Source organism: Oncorhynchus mykiss, chromosome 9 (assembly GCF_013265735.2).
Source record: "Oncorhynchus mykiss isolate Arlee chromosome 9, USDA_OmykA_1.1, whole genome shotgun sequence".
NCBI classification, from domain to species: Eukaryota; Metazoa; Chordata; class Actinopteri; order Salmoniformes; family Salmonidae; genus Oncorhynchus; species Oncorhynchus mykiss.
Window position 1 is genome coordinate 70598009 of NC_048573.1, and position 22891 is coordinate 70620899.

A 22891-nucleotide genomic window follows, 5' to 3' on the forward strand; every position below is an offset into this window, starting at 1 on the left:
GGTGATGGGAGGGGGAGGTGGAAGGTGATGAGGAGGAGGAGGTGGAAGACAAGGAGGGGGAGGAGGTGGAAGGTGATAATGAGGAGGAGGCGGAAGGTGATGAGGAGGTGGAAGGTGATGGGAAGGGGAGGTAGAAGGTAATGAGGAGGAGGAGGTCGAAGGTAATGAGGAGGAGGAGGTGGAAGGTGATGTGGGGGAGGTGGAAAGTAATGAGGAGGAGGAGGTGGAAGGTGATGGGGGGAGGGGAAAGGTGATGAGGAGGAGGAGGTGGAAGGTAATGAGGAGGAGGAGGTGGAAGGTAATGAGGAGGAGGAGGTGGAAGGTAATGAGGAGGAGGAGGTGGAAGGTGATGGGAGGGGGAGGTGGAAGGTGATGGGAGGGGAGGTGGAAGGTAATGAGGAGGAGGAGGTGGAAGGTAATGAGGAGGAGGAGGCGGAAGGTAATGAGGAGGAGGAGGTGGAAGATGATGGGAGGGGGAGGTGGAAGGTGATGGGAGGGGAGGTGGAAGGTAATGAGGAGGAGGAGGTGGAAGGTAATGAGGTGGAAGGTAATGAGGAGGAGGAGGTGGAAGGTAATGAGGAGGAGGAAGGTAATGAGGAGGAGGAGGCGGAAGGTAATGAGGAGGAGGAGGCGGAAGGTAATGAGGAGGAGGAGGTGGAAGGTGATGGGAGGGGAGGTGGAAGGTAATGAGGAGGAGGAGGAGGTGGAAGGTAATGAGGAGGAGGAGGTGGAAGGTGATGAGGAGGAGGAGGCGGAAGGTATTGAGGAGGAGGAGGTGGAAGGTAATGAGGAGGTGGAGGTGGAAGGTGATGGGAAGGAGGAGGTGGAAGGTGATGAGGAGGAGGCGGAAGGTAATGATGAGGAGGAGGTGGAAGGTGATGGGAAGGAGGAGGTGGAAGGTGAGGGGAAGGAGGAAGTGGAAAGTGATGAGAAGGAGGAGCTGGAAGGTGATGAGAAGGAGGAGGTGGATGGTGATGGGAAGGAGGAGGTGGAAGGTGAGGGGAAGGAGGAGGTGGATGGTGATGGGAAGGAGGAGGTGGAAAGGGATGGGAAGGAGGAGGTGGATGGTGATGGGTTGGAGGAGGTGGAAGGTGAGTGTGGGGGTAGGGCAAGGTATGGTGGGGCGCTCAAGCATACTCCAAGCACACTTAACTAAAAAGGTGGAGCACACAGAATATACACATGTAAACGCACACCACACTCACATGTCAGTATTCACACTAAAGTGCCCCAGCTGGAGTCAAATTTGCACATTGTTATTGATCTGTTCGGTAGTTGGGTGCATTAGAGCAAGGTGGGGGATGGTTTGGAAGGAGAGGGGAAAGGGGGAGGAGGTAGAAGGTAATGGGGAGGGGGAAGAGGAAGAGGAGGTGGAAGGTATAGGAGGAGGAGGAAGGTCATGAGGAGCATACTCAAGCATACTCTGGACATTCCTATTAACTAAAAATAGTGGAGAGCACACACACACACACACACACAAACTTACATACACACATGTATGCACACTAAAGTGCCCCAGCTGGAATCTCTGCCAGTCTGCTATTAGAATCAATTACATTTGCACATTATTATTGAGTTTTTCAGTAGTTGGGTGCATGTGAGCAAAGGGGGGGGGGGGGGGGGGGGGGGGGGGTCGGAAGGAGAGGGGAAAGGGAGAGGGGGAAATAGTCAGTAAATAATGAATCATCTATAAATCAATGATTTTTTTTTCATCAAGGTAATAGCTATTCCCTTTATCACATGTTGCGGGATAGAAAGAAGAGAAACTATTATGAATAAAAAAATTCTAGGCTCGCTGTTTTAGAGCCCATGTTAAAATGATCAGCACTCTGGAGCTGCCCACAGATGTGAGGTTCAGAAGAACCATAAGAACAAGGACCTTTGCAAAATGTGAAGAAAAAAAAACACTATTTGAAGATAACAGAACACTATATACAAAAACAGAACAAACTGTTACAGCTAAACGGATGAAACTCTGAACTGCAAATGTTTAAATCATGACAATCTGTACAAGACTACTGTTCACTACATTTTCAAACTTAGTGTCTTCAGGCTGGCCAGAGCAGAGGGTAAAGAACCCCTCCTCCTAACAGCCTCCTGCCTTGCCTCCTCTCTCCCAATCCGGTGAATTTCCTGAGAAGTGGGTGTCTGTCCTCAAGTCCCATCTGTCTCTACCCGGGTATGGGCACAGATACCCACAGCTACAGTGCCTACATAAAGGGAGTGGCACAGCCGGGGACAGCCCAAGTCAAACTACCTTAATAAATGATCCACACCCAGACTCGTGCTTCTTTTATCATCTGACTGTCTATATTATCATCTGACTGTCTCTATTTTATCATCTGACTCTCTTTTTTATCATCTAGCTGACTGTCTCTATTTTATCATCTATCTGACTGTCTCTATTTTATCATCTATCTGACTGTCTCTATTTTATCATCTATCTGACTGTCTCTATTTTATCATCTATCTGACTGTCTATTTTATCATCCATCTGACTGTCTCTATTTTATCATCTATCTGACTGTCTCTATTTTATCATCTATCTGACTGTCTCTATTTTATCATCTATCTGACTGTCTCTATTTTATCATCTATCTGACTCTCTTTTTTATCATCTATCTGACTGTCTCTATTTTATCATCTATCTGACTGTCTATTTTATCATCCATCTGACTGTCTCTATTTTATCATCTATCTGACTGTCTCTATTTTATCATCTATCTGACTGTCTCTATTTTATCATCTATCTGACTGTCTCTATTTTATCATCTATCTGACTCTCTTTTTTACCATCTATCTGACTGTCTCTATTTTTTCAAACAGGCACTTTTCTACTATTTATTTAAGCATCCACCACACTCTCTCTCTCCATCTCTTTCCATCTTCTCAACTTCCTCCCATCCTCTCTGTCCTAAACCTCTCACCCTCTGTCTGTCAGTGACCGAATGTGCCATGTGCTGAATTTATTTCCACTTTAATTAACAGACGTATCAGAGCATCCCATGTCATTCAGTCACAGCCCAGTCCCCGCGTCAGAGGGTGCAGACAGACAGTGAGACAACAAAAGGCTGTGCCCGTGTCAGAGCAGTCCCAGAGCTACCCCACATCCTCCTAAACCCCCCCTCCCTCCTTCCTCCCTCTCCCCCCACCCCACCACCGCACAGCACAACCCAATGCACCCCACCACCGCACAGCACAACCCAACACACTCCACAAAATGCTTGTTTATCAACTTTCATTCCTCCTTAGAAAAGTGATTACAACAGCAATACTGTTCATCTCTTTTTCTCTCCCCCACTCTCTATTTTTTCTCTCTCTATCTCTCCATCTCCTTCTCCCTCCCTCCTTCCCTCCTTCTCCCTCCTATCTCTCTCCCTCCCTCTATCTCTCTCCCTCCCTCTCTCTATCTCTCTCCCTCTTGCTTATTATCCCAGACACAATATTTAAAGTAAATTAAATGGTGTGTTTTAGAATGAAGGAGGCAGCTAATCCTATATTAATTACTAACTAAGACCTGATGTCTCTCCTGGAAAGGCCCTGAAACTTCTGCCCATTCCCCCTGAAACTTCAGCCCATTCCCCTGAAATTTCTGCCCATTCCCCCTGAAATTTCTGCCCATTCCCCCTGGAACTTCAGCCCATTCCTCCTGAAACTTCAGCCCATTCCCCCTGAAATGTCTGCCCATTCCCCCTGAAACTCCAGCCCATTCCCCCTGAAACTCCAGCCCATTCCACCTGTGTTAAAGCCCATTCAGCAGTATAGCAGTAAAGAACAGCACAACTCCTCATTTGGAGATCAGGTGGTGTTCGTTGTGATTTTTTTACGACTGTCATCTCATCATTTAGTCATGAGAGAGCTGGAAATATGATAATTAGTTGATTGTCGGGGAAGTTAATTTCAGAGACAAAAGGCCAGTGAATGAGAACGCATAATGACTGAAGAAATTAATATTACAAACTTTAACTGGGGGGGGGGGGGGGGGGGGGGGAGGAGACACTGCCTTTTTAAAACCGCAAATAAATAGTTTTTCCAGGATAGTGTCAAACTATCTAGTTAGTGACAAACTCAGACAAATCTTTTTCAGCAAAACAAAGTAATAAAATCTGGAAGAGACAATGGGGTAAAGACAGATATTACATCTGTAGTTAGATTAAGTACCAGAGTATGTTGTTACAATCATCTAAGCTGGGCCACCTGTACATCCTGGTTGAGTTAAGCAGGATTTAGAAATAACCTGGTGTAATTACTGTTGACCAAGACAACCCACTGGGGGAAAAAAAAACGGGTTGAATCAACGTTGTTACCATCTCATTTCAACAAAAGCTTTTAATGTGATGAAATTGAATCAACTTGGAAAACTGTTTGGATTTGCAAAACAAAGTCTTCAGTGGAGAAATTGCGTTTATTTTTTCCCACCCAACTTTTAGCCTAAATCCAAATGACAATTGTGACCTTTTTTTGTTGTTGATTTCACGTTGAATTCACTTTTGACACAGTTGACAACTCAACCAAATGTAAACGAAAACCAGACGTAGAACTGACGTCTGTGCCAAGTGGGAAGGCTGTTAACTCTTAACCAAAGAGGAAAAATCACATGTTCTGACAAAACATAATAGCCTACACTAGCTGCACTTAATAATAATAATATATCCATCAATGAAAAGCATGAATACATTATTTGATTTAATCCTACTATGAATATCGATTTAAAACTATTCATATTCGATTAAAAAAAATAGACAAGAATATACGGTTCTAGAAGGTCAAAAATAAGCCGACTTTAGTAAAGAAAACTAATAATAATTAGAGTAAAGAAAATGAATAAAAATGATGTTTGTCAGAATGAGACAAAGCGCCAGAGGGTGTTGCACAGATCGGTTGGGAGGGCCATAAGAACATCAACCATAAAACAGTTCGATACACACTTCACTATTCCGACACATTCTTAACACTTTCTTTTTTTACAGTTATGATGTGGGCTAAAAGAGTACATCTCTGCTCCTGAAGGCCGTTGTTGCGGGTGTGAAAATACTCTCGATAAATGCTGAAAAGACTGTTATTAATAAAAACTTCTTTAAGGATCGTATCCTCCTACTCGTGCCACATTCGCCATCGTTGAGATATCATTTTTGAAGCCACAACATGGGGGTCGCACACAACGAGTCTTGAGGCTTTTAGTTGTAAAATGGCCATAACGGAATACTCCGAATGCCAGAGGCTTTATAAAGTTGATGTTCACCAACTACACCATAATAATCATTATTCCAAGGTTTTTGTTATAAATGACACTTCGTTCTATATCGACTGCTTGCACGACCCTGACCCTTAGCTCTATTGCTCTGGTTTCTGATATGCTTTCTGATATGCTTTGAATGACGAGGGCGCAATTTGACCCAGCTGCTTCTCTCAACGTTTTTATAGCACTCTCCTGTCCTATTTTCCGGTGGCACCTGCTGCCAGCACCACGGCCGGTGGGTGCATTTCAACTCACGATAAGAGTTCAATCAGAATCCAAGATTCCAATCTTAGATCCACATTTACCGTTTTAATAATAACGAATATTAATATTCATAAAAAAAGAATCAAAGCTTCAATAGTTTATATGTGGTCTATGGAATAGAATACTATATAAATTAATAAAAACAACACAGGTATAGGATCATCTTCAATTATTATCTACAAAGAAAATATCGTCGTCCCGTTTGTATTTACTATAAATTGCAAAAGAAGCATAGGGGAAAAAAACATGTTATTATAGAGAAAAGAAACACACCGTAGACTACATTTAAAAACATTTATCTTAGTCTAACTACCATGGACAGGCTGCAATTTTATTTATAATAAACGTGGACATGGGTACCCATATCAATGTGGCACCGCAAGTTCCTAAAATATTATTTTTTATTCGATGACGTTATAATGTTCACTATATGACTAGTATTGCCGTTGCCTTGTGGCAGCATAGTACCCCCCCCCCCCCCCCCCCCCCCCCCCCCCCCCCCCCCCCCCATATATATAATAGTAACAATAGATAGTTGTAGTAGCAACAGTAGCTAGTTAAGAAAGCATGTGGTCGTTCTTGGGAGAGACCAGGACATTCGCAGTAGAGTACAGATTTGAACACAGCAGTCCAAACTTTCGACTAGAGGACATTTTTTTCATAATGGCCCAGTGTTTCATTCTCATCCTCCATCTTAGGCGCAGGTGCTTTGACAGACCGCATGGCACATTATGTGACCAACTAAGCAGAAGAGAGCAGCATTATTTAACACAACATACCAGACACCGACACAAACCAGATCAGTAGGCTACGAATGGCCAAAGTCAACAGAGCAGAAGTCGACAAAAATAGATTTTGGAACGGGCACGTTGAGCGTCATATCCTAGATTCTCAAATGAAATGAAATATGCTAAGGACTTTTTATCTGCGCATCTGACTAAGGGCGCCAGACATATGAAGGGAGCATCTATGTTTTCTGCTGCGGATCAAATGGCCACCCCTCCTCTATCCTCCCCATCCACACGCTTGGCTGGGACTCCTGTGCAACGCCCATTGTTCAACCTTAATTACACGCAGTCATATGAAACTAACAAACTCCCAGTAAAGCAAGTTTACCTAAATTATTCAGTGGATGGTCAGACAGAATAAAATTGACAAAACAGTGATACAAACATTAATAGTGGTCAACTGCGTAATAGCAAGGTAACGGCGACTGATGTCGTTATAATATATTCCAAAGAGAAGGTGATACCGAATAAAATAAAGTGAAAGAGCACTGTGCACATTGAACACAAACAGCTGTGTTTCAAGATCAATGCGGATTTACGTTGTTTAGATTAGGTTTTTGCCGGAAACACAATGACCAACTCTACGCGCACACAAGCAGAGTCACAGCTACAAGCGCTTAAATATCACCGATATTCTAAAAGTGAGCGCCATAGTTGACTAATTCGGAGTACTCGCAATGATTTTGAGTATGCTAAATAGATACATAGATAGATTTATCTGTTTCTCTTTCAATAAAAGCGTATTCTCCCAAATACAGTAATGTCAACACATACACGTCAGCTTGTGGGAGCCTAATTGCATCAACAAGGAAACATCAATGCAGGACAGGAAGTGATACACTTTTCCACACAAAAACATATCCTAGTCCAAAACAACCTTGATTGACAAATGGCAGTTGCATTCTATACATTGAGAAACATGAGCTACAGACCGTCTCCTACTAGTGAGAAATATGAAAAATAAAACAATATATTTATCAAGTCCTGACAACACTCACTCCATCCTCTTTGGGTTCCAAATTCAAATGCATGACAATGCAATGACTCAGAAACGAATGGCTATACAAAGTTGTAAAAAAAAACATGAATACTTTGGCATCATAAACAATCAGTTGTTATAGATTTGCTGTAGACTATACAGTGTAAAACATTTTTTTTTAGAGCATGTTATTACCTGAATCACTGAATATTTCCTTAGTATTTTCTCTGTACGTCTTGCTTTTGTTTTGAGTGAGTTCGGTTCGTTGTCAAGTAGTTTGGAGGACGGTTGTCAAGTAGTTTGGTGGATGATGTCCTCCGTTACAGCTCGAGTACAATCTGATTCTAGTCCCGTAGCCTTTAATATCCAGATTTCAATCCGTGAAACGCCAGCGCAGGACGGCCTCCTGAAAATGGCGACAGCGCGGAGTTCCAGATCTGAGGCGTTAAATGTTACTTGTTTGCAAGCAAAAAGCATGGCTTAATTTGCCTTTGTCAGCGAGAAAACGTAATATTGACTTACCTTTCCTACATGAGCCATTGTCCCCCCCACCCCCCACCTCTTTCCTCCCTCCGCCCTTTGCCATGACATCACGGAAGCAGTAGTAAAACCGAGAGCATCATATGGGCAGGGCTTTAGGTTGCCCCAATATAATTCAGTGTACCCTACTCTCTCTCTCTCGCTCTCTGCTTCTCCACACACACACACACACACACACACACACACACACACACACACACACACACACACACACACACACACACACACACACACACACACACACACACACATACACACACACACACTGATATGCATTAATAGCTTTTATTACAAATATATACAGTACCAGTCAAAAGTTTGGACACACCTACTCATTCAAGTTTTTTTTTGTATTTTTACTATTTTCTACATTGTAGAATAATAATGAAGACATCAGAACTATGAAATAACATATATGGAATCATGTAGTAACCAAAAAAGTGTTAAAAAAAAAAGAATCTTCAAAGTAGCCAAATTTGCCTTGATGACAGCTTTGCGCACTCTTGGCATTCTCTCAACCAGCTTCATGAGGTAGTCTCCTGGAATGCATTTCAATTAACAGGTGTGAATTTTTAAAAGTTCATTTGTGGAATTAATTTTGTTCTTAATGGGTTTGACCCAATCAGTTGTGTTGTGACAAGGTAGGGTTGGTATACAGAAGATAGCCTTATTTGGTAAAATACCAAGTCCATATTATGGCAAGAACAGCTCAAATAGGCAAAGAGGAATGACAGCCCATCATTACTTGAAGACATGAAGGTCAGTCAATCCAGAAAAGGTCAAGAACTTTTAAAGTTTCTTCAATTGCAGTTGCAAAAACCTTAAAGCGCTATGATGAAACTGGCTCTCATGAGGACCGCCACAGGAAAGGAAGACACAGAGTTACCTCTGCTGAAGAGGATACGTTCATTAGAGTTAGAAATTGCAGCCCAAATAAATGCTTCACAGAGTTCAAGTAACAGACACATCTCAACATCAACTGTTCAGAGGAGACTGCGTGAATCACGTCTTCATTGTCGAATTGCTGCAAAGAAACCACTACTAAAGGACACCAATAATAAGAAGAGCCTTGCTTGGGCCAAGAAACACGAGCAATGGACATTAGACCAGTGTAAATCTGTCCTTTGGTCTGATGAGTCCAAATTTGAGATTTTTGGATCCAACTACCGTGTCTTTGTGAGATGCAGAGTAGTAGGTGAACGGATGATCTCTGCATGTGTAGTTCCCACCGTGAAGCATGGAGGAGGAGATGTGATGGTGTGGGGGTGCTTTGCTGGTGTCACTGTCAGTGTCAGTGATTTATTTAGAATTCAAGGCACACTTAACCAGCATGGCTACCACAGCATTCTGCCGCAATACACCATCCCATCTGGTTTGCGCTTAGTGGGACTATCATTTGTTTTTCAACAGGACAATGAAATACCTCCTGGTTGTGTACCGTTGACTCTGTTGAAGTCTCTACTGAAGACTCATCTCTACAGTGGGTCATATGATTGAGTGTAGTCTGGCCCAGGAGTGGGAGGGTGAACGGAAAGGCTCTGGAGCAACGAACCGCCCTTGCTGTCTCTGCCTGGCCGGTTCCCCTCTTTCCACTGGGATTCTCTGCCTCTAACCCTATTACAGGGGCTGAGTCACTGGCTTACTGGGGCTCTCTCATGCCGTCCCTGGAGGGGGTGCGTCACCTGAGTGGGTTGATTCACTGATGTGGTCATCCTGTCTGGGTTGCCCCCCCCCCCCCAACCTTGGGTTGTGCCGTGGCGGAGGTCTTTGTGGGCTATACTCAGCCTTGTCTCAGGATGGACCTGAGCCCTAGGACCATGCCCCAGGAATACCTGACATGATGACTCCTTGCTGTCCCCAGTCCACCTGACCGTGCTGCTGCTCCAGTTTCAACTGTTCTGCCTTATTATTATTCGACCATGCTGGTCATTTATGAACATTTGAACATCTTGACCATGTTCTGTTATAATCTCCACCCGGCACAGCCAGAAGAGGACTGGCCACCTCACATAGCCTGGTTCCTCTCTAGGTTTCTTCCTAGGTTTTGGCCTTTCTAGGGAGTTTTTCCTAGCCACCGTGCTTCTACACCTGCATTGCTTGCTGTTTGGGGTTTTAGGCTGGGTTTCTGTACAGCACTTTGAGATATCAGCTGATGTACGAAGGGCTATATAAATACATTTGATTTGATTTGATTTGTACTGGTACCCCTGTATAAAGCCCCGCTATTGTTATTTACTCCTACTCTTTAATTATTTGTTATTCTTTTACTTTTTTAGGGATTTTTCTTAAAATGTTGGTTAAGGGCTTGTAAGTAAGCATTTCACTGTAAGGTTGTATGTGACAAATACAATTTGATTTGTAAGGGCTATTTGACCAAGAAGGAGAGTGATGGAGTGATGCCTCAAATAACTTGGCCTCCACAATAACCCAACCTAATTCCAATTGAGATGGTTTGGGATGAGTTGGACCGCAGAGTGAAGGAAAAGCAGCCAACAAGAGTGTGCAAAGCTGTCATCAAGGCAAAGGGTGGCTATTTTGAAGAATCTAAAATCTAAAATATATTTTGATTTGTTTAACACTTTTTTTGGGTTACTACATGATTCCATATGTGTTATTTCATAGTTTTGATGTCTTCACTATTATTCTATAATGTAGAAAATAGTAAAAACATAAAGAAAAACACTTGATTGAGTAGGTGTGTCCAAACTTTTAACTGGTACTGTATATATTATAATTCAAATAGCCTAGTAATTGAACAATTATTTCACTTTTATATGATCCTGTGCACTTCCAATCAGGGAGGATAAAGTCGGAGGCCATGAGCTTTATGTTGGCTTTACTAGGGAACAACCAACAACCAACCCCAGAAGGCTCTTATTTTCCTCCTGGAGATAAATCTTTGATACTCCATAAAAGCATGCATACGTTAAAGCTGTCATCTACCCCCCCCCCCCCCCCCTCCTTCCTCAGAGGTGGTACTGTCCAATAACTCACACAATGGACACTTTTCTCGTGCAGGGAATTAATGTATGCCCTGAGTTAGTATGTATAGCAGGGGATGACAGCATCTCGTTTGTTATTTTCGAGTGCATATGGAAAGTGGTTCTTGAAAACACAGAGAGAGTAAGTCTCCGTGGAAAATCGCAGTAGTACAGCATAGGTAAAGACTTAAACGAAAACTATATAGTGTTGTAGAAACATACAAATCATTCAGCTTCAAATAATTATAAAACACGATGGTAGATCTTTAAAATCGATGAATAGTCCATAGTTTCTATTTCTGTTAAATAAAATCCATATATTGAGTGGCCAGTGAAACTTTGCCATATTTGTTCCAAAATCTCAGTGATGATCGCAGCTTTGTTGTGGCAGTGCATAAAAAGTTATATTTCTGTTTGGGCTACTTGGCATGGATAGCATTCTGCTAATAGAGACATGTAAATATGTTAGCATTTAGCTACTTGGCAAGGATAACATTCTGCTAATAGAGACAAGTAAATATGTTAGCATTTAGCTACTTGGCATGGATAACATTCTGCTAATAGAGACATGTAAATATGTTAGCATTTAGCTACTTGGCATGGATAACATTCTGCTAATAGAGACATGTAAATATGTTAGCATTTGGCTACTTGGCATGGATAACATTCTGCTAATAGAGACATGTAAATATGTTAGCATTTAGCTACTTGGCATGGATAACATTCTGCTAATAGAGACATGTAAATATGTTAGCATTTAGCTACTTGGCATGGATAACATTCTGCTAATAGAGACATGTAAATATGTTAGCATTTAGCAACTTGGCATGGATAACATTCTGCTAATAGAGACATGTAAATATGTTAGCATTTAGCTACTTGGCATGGATAACATTCTGCTAATAGAGACATGTAAATATGTTAGCATTTAGCTACTTGGCATGGATAACATTCTGCTAATAGAGACAAGTAAATATGTTAGCATTTAGCAACTTGGCATCACTCCCAAATGTTACGTACGCCGTGGTTTTGCTTTGCTGTTTCGGGAACCATTAGTGAAAATGACAATCAATCATTACAATCCATTTGAAAATACTTCCCACAAATGCCATCCTTTGTCTGTTGTCTCCACGCCGTAGACTGTATAGGGAATATTCAAAAAGCCAACCTTCAGCTTTCAGAAATTCTATTAAATGCTTATCTCTTTGCAGCAGGGTCTTTTTTTTTGCAATCCCATTGTTATGCATTGAAGCTGAAATCAATCACTGGTGTCCTGCACAGCGCATCAGTATGATTTCAGATGTGCGGCTACGAGCAAGGCGTTAGTCAACACAACAGCGTCGACAATAGAGTAAACAAAAGACAGAAACAAAAAATCCGCCTTTGCCTTGATCCAAGAAATAGAGGCCGCAGAAGCCAGGAGACAGGTGAAGGCCCAGGGCTTAAGTTTGTGTGACTAAATCTACACACCTTGCAAATTGTAAAGAATCACATTCTTGAGAACACACACACACACACACACACACACACAGTGAGAAGGCTACAGTAAGTTTGAACTTGTCCTGTATCTCTTCAGGACCCCAGACAGCTCCTTTGCCATCTAGCCCACTATGGTTTCAGGACCATGGACAGCGGTGTGTGCTGAATAGGCTTGTTCTGTAAAACTTGAATTGTCTTTGGAGCCTATGACAAGCTCGACAACATACACTAGATGACCGAAAGTATATGGTATATGCTCATTGAACATTGAATCTCGTTCCAAAATCATGGGCATTAATATGGAGTTGGTCCCCCCTTTTGCTGCTATTACAGCCTCCACTCTTCTGGGAAGGCTTTCCACTAGATGTTGGTACATTGCTGCTATAACAGCCTACACTCTTCTGGGAAGGCTTTCCACTAGATGTTGGATCATTGCTGCTGTAACAACCTCCACTCTTCTGTGAAGGCTTTCCACTAGATGTTGGAACATTGCTGCTATAACAGCCTCCACTCTTCTGGGAAGGCTTTCCACTAGATGTTGGAACATTGCTGCTATAACAGCCTTTACTCTTCTAGGAAGGCTTTCCACTAGATGTTGGAACATTGCTGCTATAACAGCCTCCACTCTTCTGGGAAGGCTTTCCACTAGATGTTGGAACATTGTCGCTATAAACGCCTCCACTCTTCTGGGAAGGCTTTCCACTAGATGTTGGATCATTGCTGCAGTGACTTGATTCTATTCAGCCACAAGAGCATTAGTGAGGTCGGGCACTGATGTAGGGCAATTAGGCCTGGGATCGCATTCGACGTTCCAATTAATCCCAAAGGTGTTCGGTGGAGTTGAGGTCAGGGCAATGTGCAGACAAGTCAAGTTCTTCCATACCGATCTCGACAAACCATTTATGTATGGACCACGCTTTATGCACGGGGGCATTGTCATGCTGAAACAAGACAGGGCACAGAATCGTCTCGAAATTTATTGTATGTGTAGTGTTAAGCTTTCTCTTCAATGGAACTAAGGTGCCTACCAGACCATTATTCCCCCTCCACCAAACTTTACAGTTGGGACTATGTATTTGGGCAGGTAGCATTCTCAGGGCCTCCACCAAACCCAGATTTGTCCGTCCGACTGCCAGATGGTGTAATGTATCACTCCAGAGATCCACTGCTCCAGAGTCCAATGGCAGCGAGCTTTACATCACTGTAGCCGACACTTGGCATTGAGCCTGGTGCTCTTAGGCTTGTGTACAGTTGCTCGGCCATGGAAACCCATTTCATGAAGCTCCCGACTAACAGTTCTTGTGCTGACGTTGCTTCCAGATGCAGTTTGGAACTCGGTAGTGAGTGTTGCAACCGAGGACAGACCATTCTTACACGCTATGCGCTTCAGCACTCAGCGGTCCTACTCTGTGAGCTTGTGTGGCCTACCACTTCGTGGCTGATCCGTTGTTGCTCCTAGACGTTTGCACTTCACAATAACAGCACTTACAGTTGACTGAGGCAGCTCTAGCAGGCCAGACATTTGACAAACTGACTTGTTGGAGTGGCATCCTATGACAGTGCCACGTTGAAAGTCACTGAGCTCTTCAGTACGGCCCATTCTACTGCCAATGTTTGTCTATGGAGATTGCATGGCTGTGTGCTCGATTGTATACACCTGTCAGCAGCAGGTGTGGCTGAAATAGCCAAATCCACTAATTTGAAGAGGTGTCCACATACTTTTGACCATGTAGTGTACATCTTGCAACAAAGGCTAAATTACTTTTGTCTATTGATGTGTACAATATTAGCACCATCAGTTTATAGCCTAAATATGGTTTCATATAAATAGCCTATCATAGTCTAATTATTCCTTTAAAATGGCCTCATTGATCTGATCACATATATTTTGCTTTGTTCATAGTGATACCCTAATCCAAATTTTTATTTTGTAAACCCCCGGGGTTTTCTGACATTTTTTTCCTGAAGAACGACTCCATTTTTTTTTTCCAAAACTCAAGGACCCCGAGCAGTTCCCCGGTTACCAGCTGGTAACTTTTTTCTTCAACCGATTTTTAAAAGTTTCGCTGCAGATGGCCTCGACAATGGTCACGTGACAAGCCCATGGTCAGTATTAAATATTGCATATGGTGGCAGCTGAAGGAGGAGGTGGGGAGTCCCGACTCATAGAAGTCCCTCGACAGATGGAACAAGCTGATATACAAGAAGAGAAAAGTTTTAATATGCTTTCAGTCTGCGATGGCATTGTCCCCAAGGTTACTGAGCCACACGTCACCGGGGGAATACACTGGCCTTTGTCTGGGGAAAGTCTACCGGAAGGTCTAGGGAGTTTAGATTTCGGTTATTCGAAGGATTAGGCTATTCAGTAGCCTATTTAGAAATAAAATAGAATAATCTCTGAAATTGTGTTTTTTTTTTTGTTTTCGTGTGCAACAACTGTTGTTTTAAACTAGCAAAAGGAACACATTTTTTTCTCTCGGAGTAAATCAAACTAGACTATATTTCCAAAATAATAAAAAGTAAGTTGACGTGAAACCGGCTTTTTGAGAGAAATTATTTTGAATTTAAATTAAATTATTACATTATTGTCACTATCATGACCCTATAGGCCTAGGCATAAAAACAAATAAATAATAATTATAATGCAACAAATTGACGCAAAAATGTCAGCTACACAAACAAAAAAAGCTCAGTAGGCTAAACTCATTATGAAGACTATTTAATTGAGTTTTAATCAAGTGTCTCCAACTCTTGCATAGGAATCTCGAAAATCACAAACAGCAGTACTTTCATCACACAAACAACTCGCTATAAAACACATGTTCAATCCAAGTACCTGTCAATGGGAAAAAATAATATTAGTTGACTAACCTATAAAAGTGAGACACAGCTTCATATCTGCGGTACCCTACTGTCCCACGCGCGACCGTCAATTACTGAGAAGTTAACTTCTCCGGAAAAAAAGTTCCAGCAAACTTCGTTCAACTTGTAGGGGGATAGGGAGGGGAGGGGTAATTTCAGCTAGCCCAAGCCAAACCAATCAGATGGGGCCGTACAAAGAAGGGTATTTGACTGTTGCCAACTCCCTTAGCCAATCACAGCCGGTCACTCTCAGCTTTCAACAACAATGGCTATACAACTCCAACACAAAGAACATTTGGTACGCTGGTCTGGTCTGGACATTTCACTACTGGCACACAAATACTCTGCATTCTTTGGTGAAAACTTTAGTAAAAAAAAAAACATTCAATTTTAAAAATGTTAATTTTACTTTCAAAGTCTTTTTGAGTAAGATCCTGACAAATATACACTATATATACAAAAGTATGTGGACACCCCTTCAAATTAGTGGATTTGGCTGACAGGTGTATAAAACCGAGCACACAGCCATGCAATCTCCATTGACAAACATACATTGGCATTAGAATGGTCTTACTGAAGAGCTCAGTGACTTTCAATGTGGCACCATCATAGGATGCCACCTTTCCAACGAGTCGTTCGCAAAATTTCTGCCCTGCTAGAGCTGCCCAGGTCAACTGTAAGTTCTGCTTTGTGAAGTGGAAACGTCTAGGAGCAACAACGGCTCAGCCGTGAAGTGGTAGGCCACACAAGCATTCAGAATGGAAACGCAGAGTGATGAAGCACGTAGTGCGTAAAAATCATCTGTCCTCGGTTGCAGCACTCACTACCGAGTTCCAAACAGCCTCTTGAAGCAACGTCAGCACAATAAATGTTAGTCGGAAGCTTCATGAAATGGGTTTCCATGGCCGAGCAGCCGCACACAAGCCTAAGATCACCATGCGCAATGCCAAGCATCAGCTGGAGTGGTGAAAATCTCCCCGCCATTGGACTCTGGAGCAGTGGAAACGCGTTTCACGCTTCACCGTCTGTCAATCCGATGGACAAATCTGGGTTTGGCGGATGCCAGGAGAACGCTACCTGCCCGACTGCATAGTGCCAACTGTAAAGTTTGGTGGATGAGGAATAACGGTCTGGGGCTGTTTTTCATGGTTCAGTCTAGGCCCCTTAGTTCCGGTGAAGTGAAATCTTAACACTACAGCATACAATGACAATCTATACTATTGTTTGCTTTTGTGGCTGAACGGAAGCAAGTCCCAGCAACAATGTTCCAACATCTAGTGGAAAGCCTTCCCAGAAGAGTGGAATCTGTTATAGCAGCGAAAAGGGGACCAACTCCACATTTAATGCCCATGATTTTGGAAAGAGATGTGGTCTACTGTACATACTTTTGGTCGTGTAGTGTATATAGCCTGACTCACACTGTCACAATACCGACAACAATACACTAACGCAGCTACTACTTCAGGATGATACAACGCGGTAATGATGTCACCATGGGATTGAAGCTGGGTTTTCATCCCATCCTCACTGAACCACCACCTCCACCACTGCAGTTTATTGATGTTCTGTTCTCTACCTTTCCCCCCTGTGATTCACTTAGTCCCGGTAAAGAGGGGTACGAAGCAGGTTCAAATGAGTTAGCCTGATAATTTACCTAAATATTCGCAAAAAAACATTGGTATTTATTTATTTTATTTTTTGAAAGATTACACTTAAATATTGCATGGTGTAAATGACTCAACAATACAAAACACGTATCTACGGTTAAGAGTGTTTCCTTAACAAGCACATATGGAGAACGTTCCCTGAGTGCGTCATTACGCCATGTCTCGATACTGATAGGAACAGGATCCAAAGAAAAGCAGTGCTGTTCTCGGATCAGCTTTCTCTGGTCAAGTCTTCCTTTTGCACGATAATTATTCCACAATACCGAAGACGGATCAGCTCCTATCCTAGAGAGATATTACCACCAATTGCTGCAAATATTGAGGTTGCTTATTCGAAATGCTTACCCTAGATGCACACAATCAAGATTTGGCACATCACTGAGCACAGATCATCATGAGCACAGCACACATCATGAAATATATTGAGGCTAAAGTTACAGACAGTAGCCTAGAATTAGCTAAATAGAATTCAATTGACTGAACCTAACATTTATTTCAATGTAATTGAAATGTATATATATATAGCCTATAATGTATTCATCGTTTGCAGTCATCTGGGTTTCCAGTTTTGAAGCATAGTTTAATTCTTCACTTGTTTATAACAATTGAAAAGACATTGGCAACTTTGTAGGCTATTTGTAGTCAACTTCGTTCTTAAGTTATTTAGCGGTCCCAGAGATACACTTCTTGATTCTGTGTTTAGTAGTGATAGTGATGCCTAAAGGGTAAATAAGCATCTAGCTGTTCTGTTCTACGAGTAGTCTGAAGCAGTCGTTAAATAATGAGCGTGTTCAAGTGCGACTTTAGTACCAACGGTTTGGGGAACAGCTCGGCCACCAAAGATAGCCTACATCGTAACATGGTGCTAACGATCATCTTAATGCTACCAAGGCTCAAATCAAATCAAATCAAATCAAATCTTATTTGTCACATACACATGGTTAGCAGATGTTAATGCGAGTGTAGCGAAATGCTTGTGCTTCTAGTTCCGACAAGAGGGGGCCCAGCTCTATATTTCAGATCAATTATGACTAAAATACATATACTTTTTATAGTGTTTCAGTAAAATATCAGTGACATGATGACATGGCACAGCTTCAAAACCGGTTCACACGCTGCCTGCCATATGAGTCATTTCGATGCTTGCTTTCATGCAGCACAGTGTGAAGAACAAGAATCCAATTGATGCATATTGAATAAATCATATTCTCTCTTATTTGACTGTCTGACTTTACAGTTTATATTTCTCTATAGTATAGTTTTCCATATTCTTTATATTCCTAGAGCAGACACAATAAGCTAATTCCAGGCCTTGTTTATGCACTCTGTCTGTCGGGGACAGCCTCTCCCTCCTAGATAATAATGTCCTCTGTACATAGCCTTGTCTCAATGCCCCCTAGCCAGCGTTGCTATGGTGAAAAAATAGAAAGCACATGTAATGGATTCACTGCTTATTAAATTTGCTTTCTCTGCATGGCTCACAAAGAGAGACTCTCATTTTAAAAGAGTGCTGGCCTTACTAATGCCACCAGAAGTTTCTTTCTGAGGGAGCCAGACACTCCCGCTCTATTCTTCCTGAGCACTACACACTCATTAACCTATTAACGTTAGGCACCCCCTCCTCCCTTCCCCCTCTTCCATCTCCCCCTCCCCCTGTCCCCTCTCCAGCCAGGCTTTTCACCCTGCTCTCTGATATCCCTGTCCCTTGCTTAATAACCATGAAGTCACTATAGAACAGGCTGCTGAACTCTGACGTGCCCTACAGCTACCTGGGAGTCTGTACCTGGGAGTCTGTACCTGGGAGTCTGTACGATAAAGACACAAAAGTTCAAACAAATGACACAGAGAAGTGCATGAAATAGAAGAATTAACAAAACCCAGTCGAGGGAAAAATGACCCCTGTGAGAATTCATTGAAATTTCCATTTCATCCTCATTATGCAATATCCTTGAGATTCTTGTTATGGTGTAATCTGATGCTGTCCATTGTGGAGTTATCCCAGAAAAAGTTCCCAGAATATTTGTTAGGTGGGGGTAAATGTTCTCATAACACAAAAAAGTGTTCAGTCGTGATGACGATTATAGAATGTTTGTATAAAACATTCACCTGATGTTGCAAAAACGTTCCTAGAACACATTTAATCTGTTCTTTATTGGTTCCCAGAATGGTTTCATTAAGTTGTGGGAACAGTCTGGTGGGAACATTGTGGAGACATCACAAAATACTGTATATGTTCCCAAAACACAAAAACTGTCCAGTTGTGAGGATGATTCTATAATGTTCCTTTTAGGGTGCACAAAAACATTCACCTGATATTACCAGAACGTTCCCAGGACACATTTTGTCTGTTCTTTAAAGTTTCCCAGAAAGTTTCATTAAGTTGTGGGAACATTGTGGGGATATGACAACAGATAGGTTCCAAAAACACAAAAAGTGTCCAGTTGTGCTGATATTCAGATAATGTTTGTCTCACGGTGAACAAACATTCATTTGATTTTGATATGGTGACCACTGGCTTATTTTTAATGATCTAAAAAGAAAACGTTGTAAGGACAGACCCTGGGAGATGAGAAGCAAGTACAGGGAGTGAATATTTAATGAATGACAGACATGAAAACAAAACAAGGACAGCGTCTGGACAAGGGGGGGAACATAACGACATTAATGCTGACACGGGGATGAAACTGAGGAATAGACAGATATAGGGGAGACAATCAATAAGTGATGGAGTCCAGGTGAGTCCAATGAAGCGCTTGATGCGCGTAACATTGGTGACAGGTGTGCGTAATGATGGGGAGCGGTGTGACAAAAGTGATCCTAGATCAGCACTCGTAGTCTTGGACACCTTGTAAATATGGGCCCAGAAGTACACAGCATATAAAGAGGATGGGTGAAGGGATGGTGAATAACCCAGTTACCAGTATATCCCTGGGTTAGTTATGTCTAAGGAGGATAAAAAAGGAAGCATGGAATTCCTGATTGACCATACGGCCATGGCTATGTTCTGAAAGAAATATCTTTAAGAGAGTTTTCCTTGTGGTGCAGAGGACAAAAAAAAAACTATCTTGAGAACTTAAGATTGCAGGTTCAAACCCCAAATATGCAGATTGTGAACATATGAAGAGTAAAAAAAAAATATGGTTGTGTTTGTGTGATTAAAAGCTCTTCCAATGTCCTATGAATGAAGTGAAAATGCTATGTCTCACTATATCACAATACAGTCCTCAAATTCCAATTGCCATTAAATCTGGAGAGAAACATATTGGCGATATATTCCAATCTGCTTTAATTTGAATGTTGTGGTAATATTAGGTCAAACTTAAATATAAATGTACAGTATATTCCGTGAACATCAATGGAATATTATGTTAAACCTAAAACGGGAGGCCTTCTGTTTTAGGTTTAACATAATATTCCATTGATGTTCACTGCAGTGCTTGAGGCATCACTATAGATCCGGGTTTGATCCGGGTTAAGCGAGCAGTGTGTCAAGAAGCAGTGCGTCTTGGGCAGGGTCGTGTTTTGGAGGAGGCATGGCTCTCGACCTTTGCCTCTCCCGAGTCCGTACGGGAGTTGCAGCGATGGGACAAGACTGTAACTACCAATTGGATGTCACAAAATTGTGGTTGAAAAAAACCCATTTCAAACTAAAACAAATATGCTATGAATGTCATAAAAACAGACTTATTTAATTCTTAAAATACTATGGAAATGCCCTGTGCAACCTAACTTAAACATTGTATGAATGTCATCACAACTGAGCATTTTTTTATATTTTGGGAACTTATCTCTTGTATTGTACCCACACTGTTCCCAGAACTTAATGAAACATTCTGGGAACCATTAAAGGACAGACAAAATGTGTTATAGGAATGTTCTTACAACATCAGGTGAACGTTTTATTCAAATATTCAATAATCATCGCCACGAATGGACAGTTTTTGTGTTATGAGAACATTTGCCGCAATCTAACGGATGTTCTGGGAACTTTCACAGAACCCATTTTGGTTTGCTGGGAAAACATGACTGCTACATTGTGTTACTAGATTACCTGGAAACCTAATGGGAACTTTTGGTGAATCTTCTCTGGTTGTTACAGATTTTGTGCACAACATTTTATTGAATGCTTGGAGAACTTTCCAAGGACATTTAATTTAAAGCGTATTTGATTAAACAATCCTAATGCTAGATAAAGTCCTAACTAGAACTTAATGGGAATCTTAGCAAATTTTCTTTGAATGTTCCCAATTTGCTGGGATGAAAATGTAAAGTAAGTTTTGAAATAGTAGGGATGAAAACAAAACGTTCACTGATACACTCAAAGCAATTGAGAATACAAAGCACATTTTTCTCATTGAATAGGTTATGTTTGCAACCAGAATAGGCCTAAATATGATTGTGGGTTGTACGACAGACGAGATCAAGAATAAAGACCTCAAAGCAATTTTCTCGTCAGACTGTGTGGAACCAAAGTGCAGTAGAATGAGGCTGAGACGATGACACAACACAGCAGAAGGCCCTGGTCTCACAGATGGACTACTAGCACTGGGCCTTGGACAATCATGCTCTTTGCCTTATGAAAACAATCAGAGGTATAACATGGTGACTTTATTGTGCCCTCGCTCTCTCCCACCCCTCCCTCCCTCCTTCCTTACTTTCTCTCCGTCTATGTCTCACTCTCACGCCCACTAGGCCTCTCTTCAATTTCCATGGTGCTGGAGATGAGATAATACTCATTCTTGTTCAATCTGATAAAACTCAGCTAAGCATGTCGCTATGGAGACCTAATAAATAGATGTGAGAAGAGAAGCTGTATTTTTGCATAAGATATGCAAAAAATATTCATTGTCTGTTTACTTTCTATCTGTTTATATTAGTATCAGAGTTCCTCCCTATAAAGCTCCACGCCAGCATACCCAGGCATTTTTAACATGCTAAAGAAAACATATGCCTCTAGCCTTTAATTATTTCCACTACACTCTCTCATGTATGAGTTTTATGATTTTATAACACAACACACACACACACAAGTTTGGTCTGGTACACTATATGGCGCCAGGAATACTGTACTACATCACTGTTCCCAGACCACAACTACATCACTGTCCTGAGACCACAACTACATCACTGTCCCCAGACCACAACTACATCACTGTCCCCAGACCACAACTACATCACTGTCCCCAGACCACAACTACATCACTGTCCCCAGACCACAACTACATCACTGTCCCCAGACCAGACTGCAACTACATCACTGTCCCCAGACCACAACTACATCACTGTCCCCAGACCAGACCGCAACTACATCACTGTCCCGAGACCACAACTACATCACTGTCCCCAGACCACAACTACATCACTGTCCCGAGAGCACAACTACATCACTGTCCCCAGACCACAACTACATCACTGTCCCCAGACCACAACTACATCACTGTCCCGAGACCACAACTACATCACTGTTCCCAGACCACAACTACATCACTGTCCCCAGACCACAACCACATCACTGTCCCGAGACCAATACTACATCACTGTCCCCAGACCACAACTACATCACTGTCCCCAGACCACAACTACATCACTGTCCCCAGACCACAACTACAACACTGTCCCCAGACCACAACTACATCACTGTCCTCAGACCACAACTACATCACTGTCCCCAGACCACAACTACATCACTGTCCCCAGACCACAACTACATCACTGTCCCGAGACCAATACTACATCACTGTCCTGAGACCACAACTACATCACTGTCCCCAGACCACAACTACATCACTGTCCCCAGACCAGACCGCAACTACATCACTGTCCCGAGACCACAACTACATCACTGTCCCGAGAGCACAACTACATCACTGTCCCCAGACCACAACTACATCACTGTCCCCAGACCACAACTACATCACTGTCCCGAGACCACAACTACATCACTGTTCCCAGACCACAACTACATCACTGTCCCCAGACCACAACCACATCACTGTCCCGAGACCAATACTACATCACTGTCCCCAGACCACAACTACATCACTGTCCCCAGACCACAACTACATCACTGTCCCCAGACCACAACTACAACA

The 22891-nt window shown here is 42.3% G+C and overlaps 1 protein-coding gene across 8 annotated transcripts in view; it reads right to left on the reverse strand.

The window, feature by feature from the left end:
* myt1b (myelin transcription factor 1b) overlaps positions 1-15219 on the reverse strand; it is a 58821-nt gene extending 43602 nt beyond the window's left edge. For 5 of the 8 annotated variants that reach the window (XR_005053352.1, XM_036988884.1, XM_036988878.1 and 2 more), the window contains exon 1: positions 15142-15219. Coding sequence is in view for 4 of the 8 variants with exons in the window: in XM_036988884.1 (XP_036844779.1) it covers positions 15142-15166 (25 nt within the window). In the remaining 4 variants the exon portion in view is untranslated. The other 3 variants (XM_036988880.1, XM_036988881.1, XM_036988882.1) reach the window with 3 other exon arrangements.
* Positions 15220-22891: the final 7672 nt, after the last annotated feature.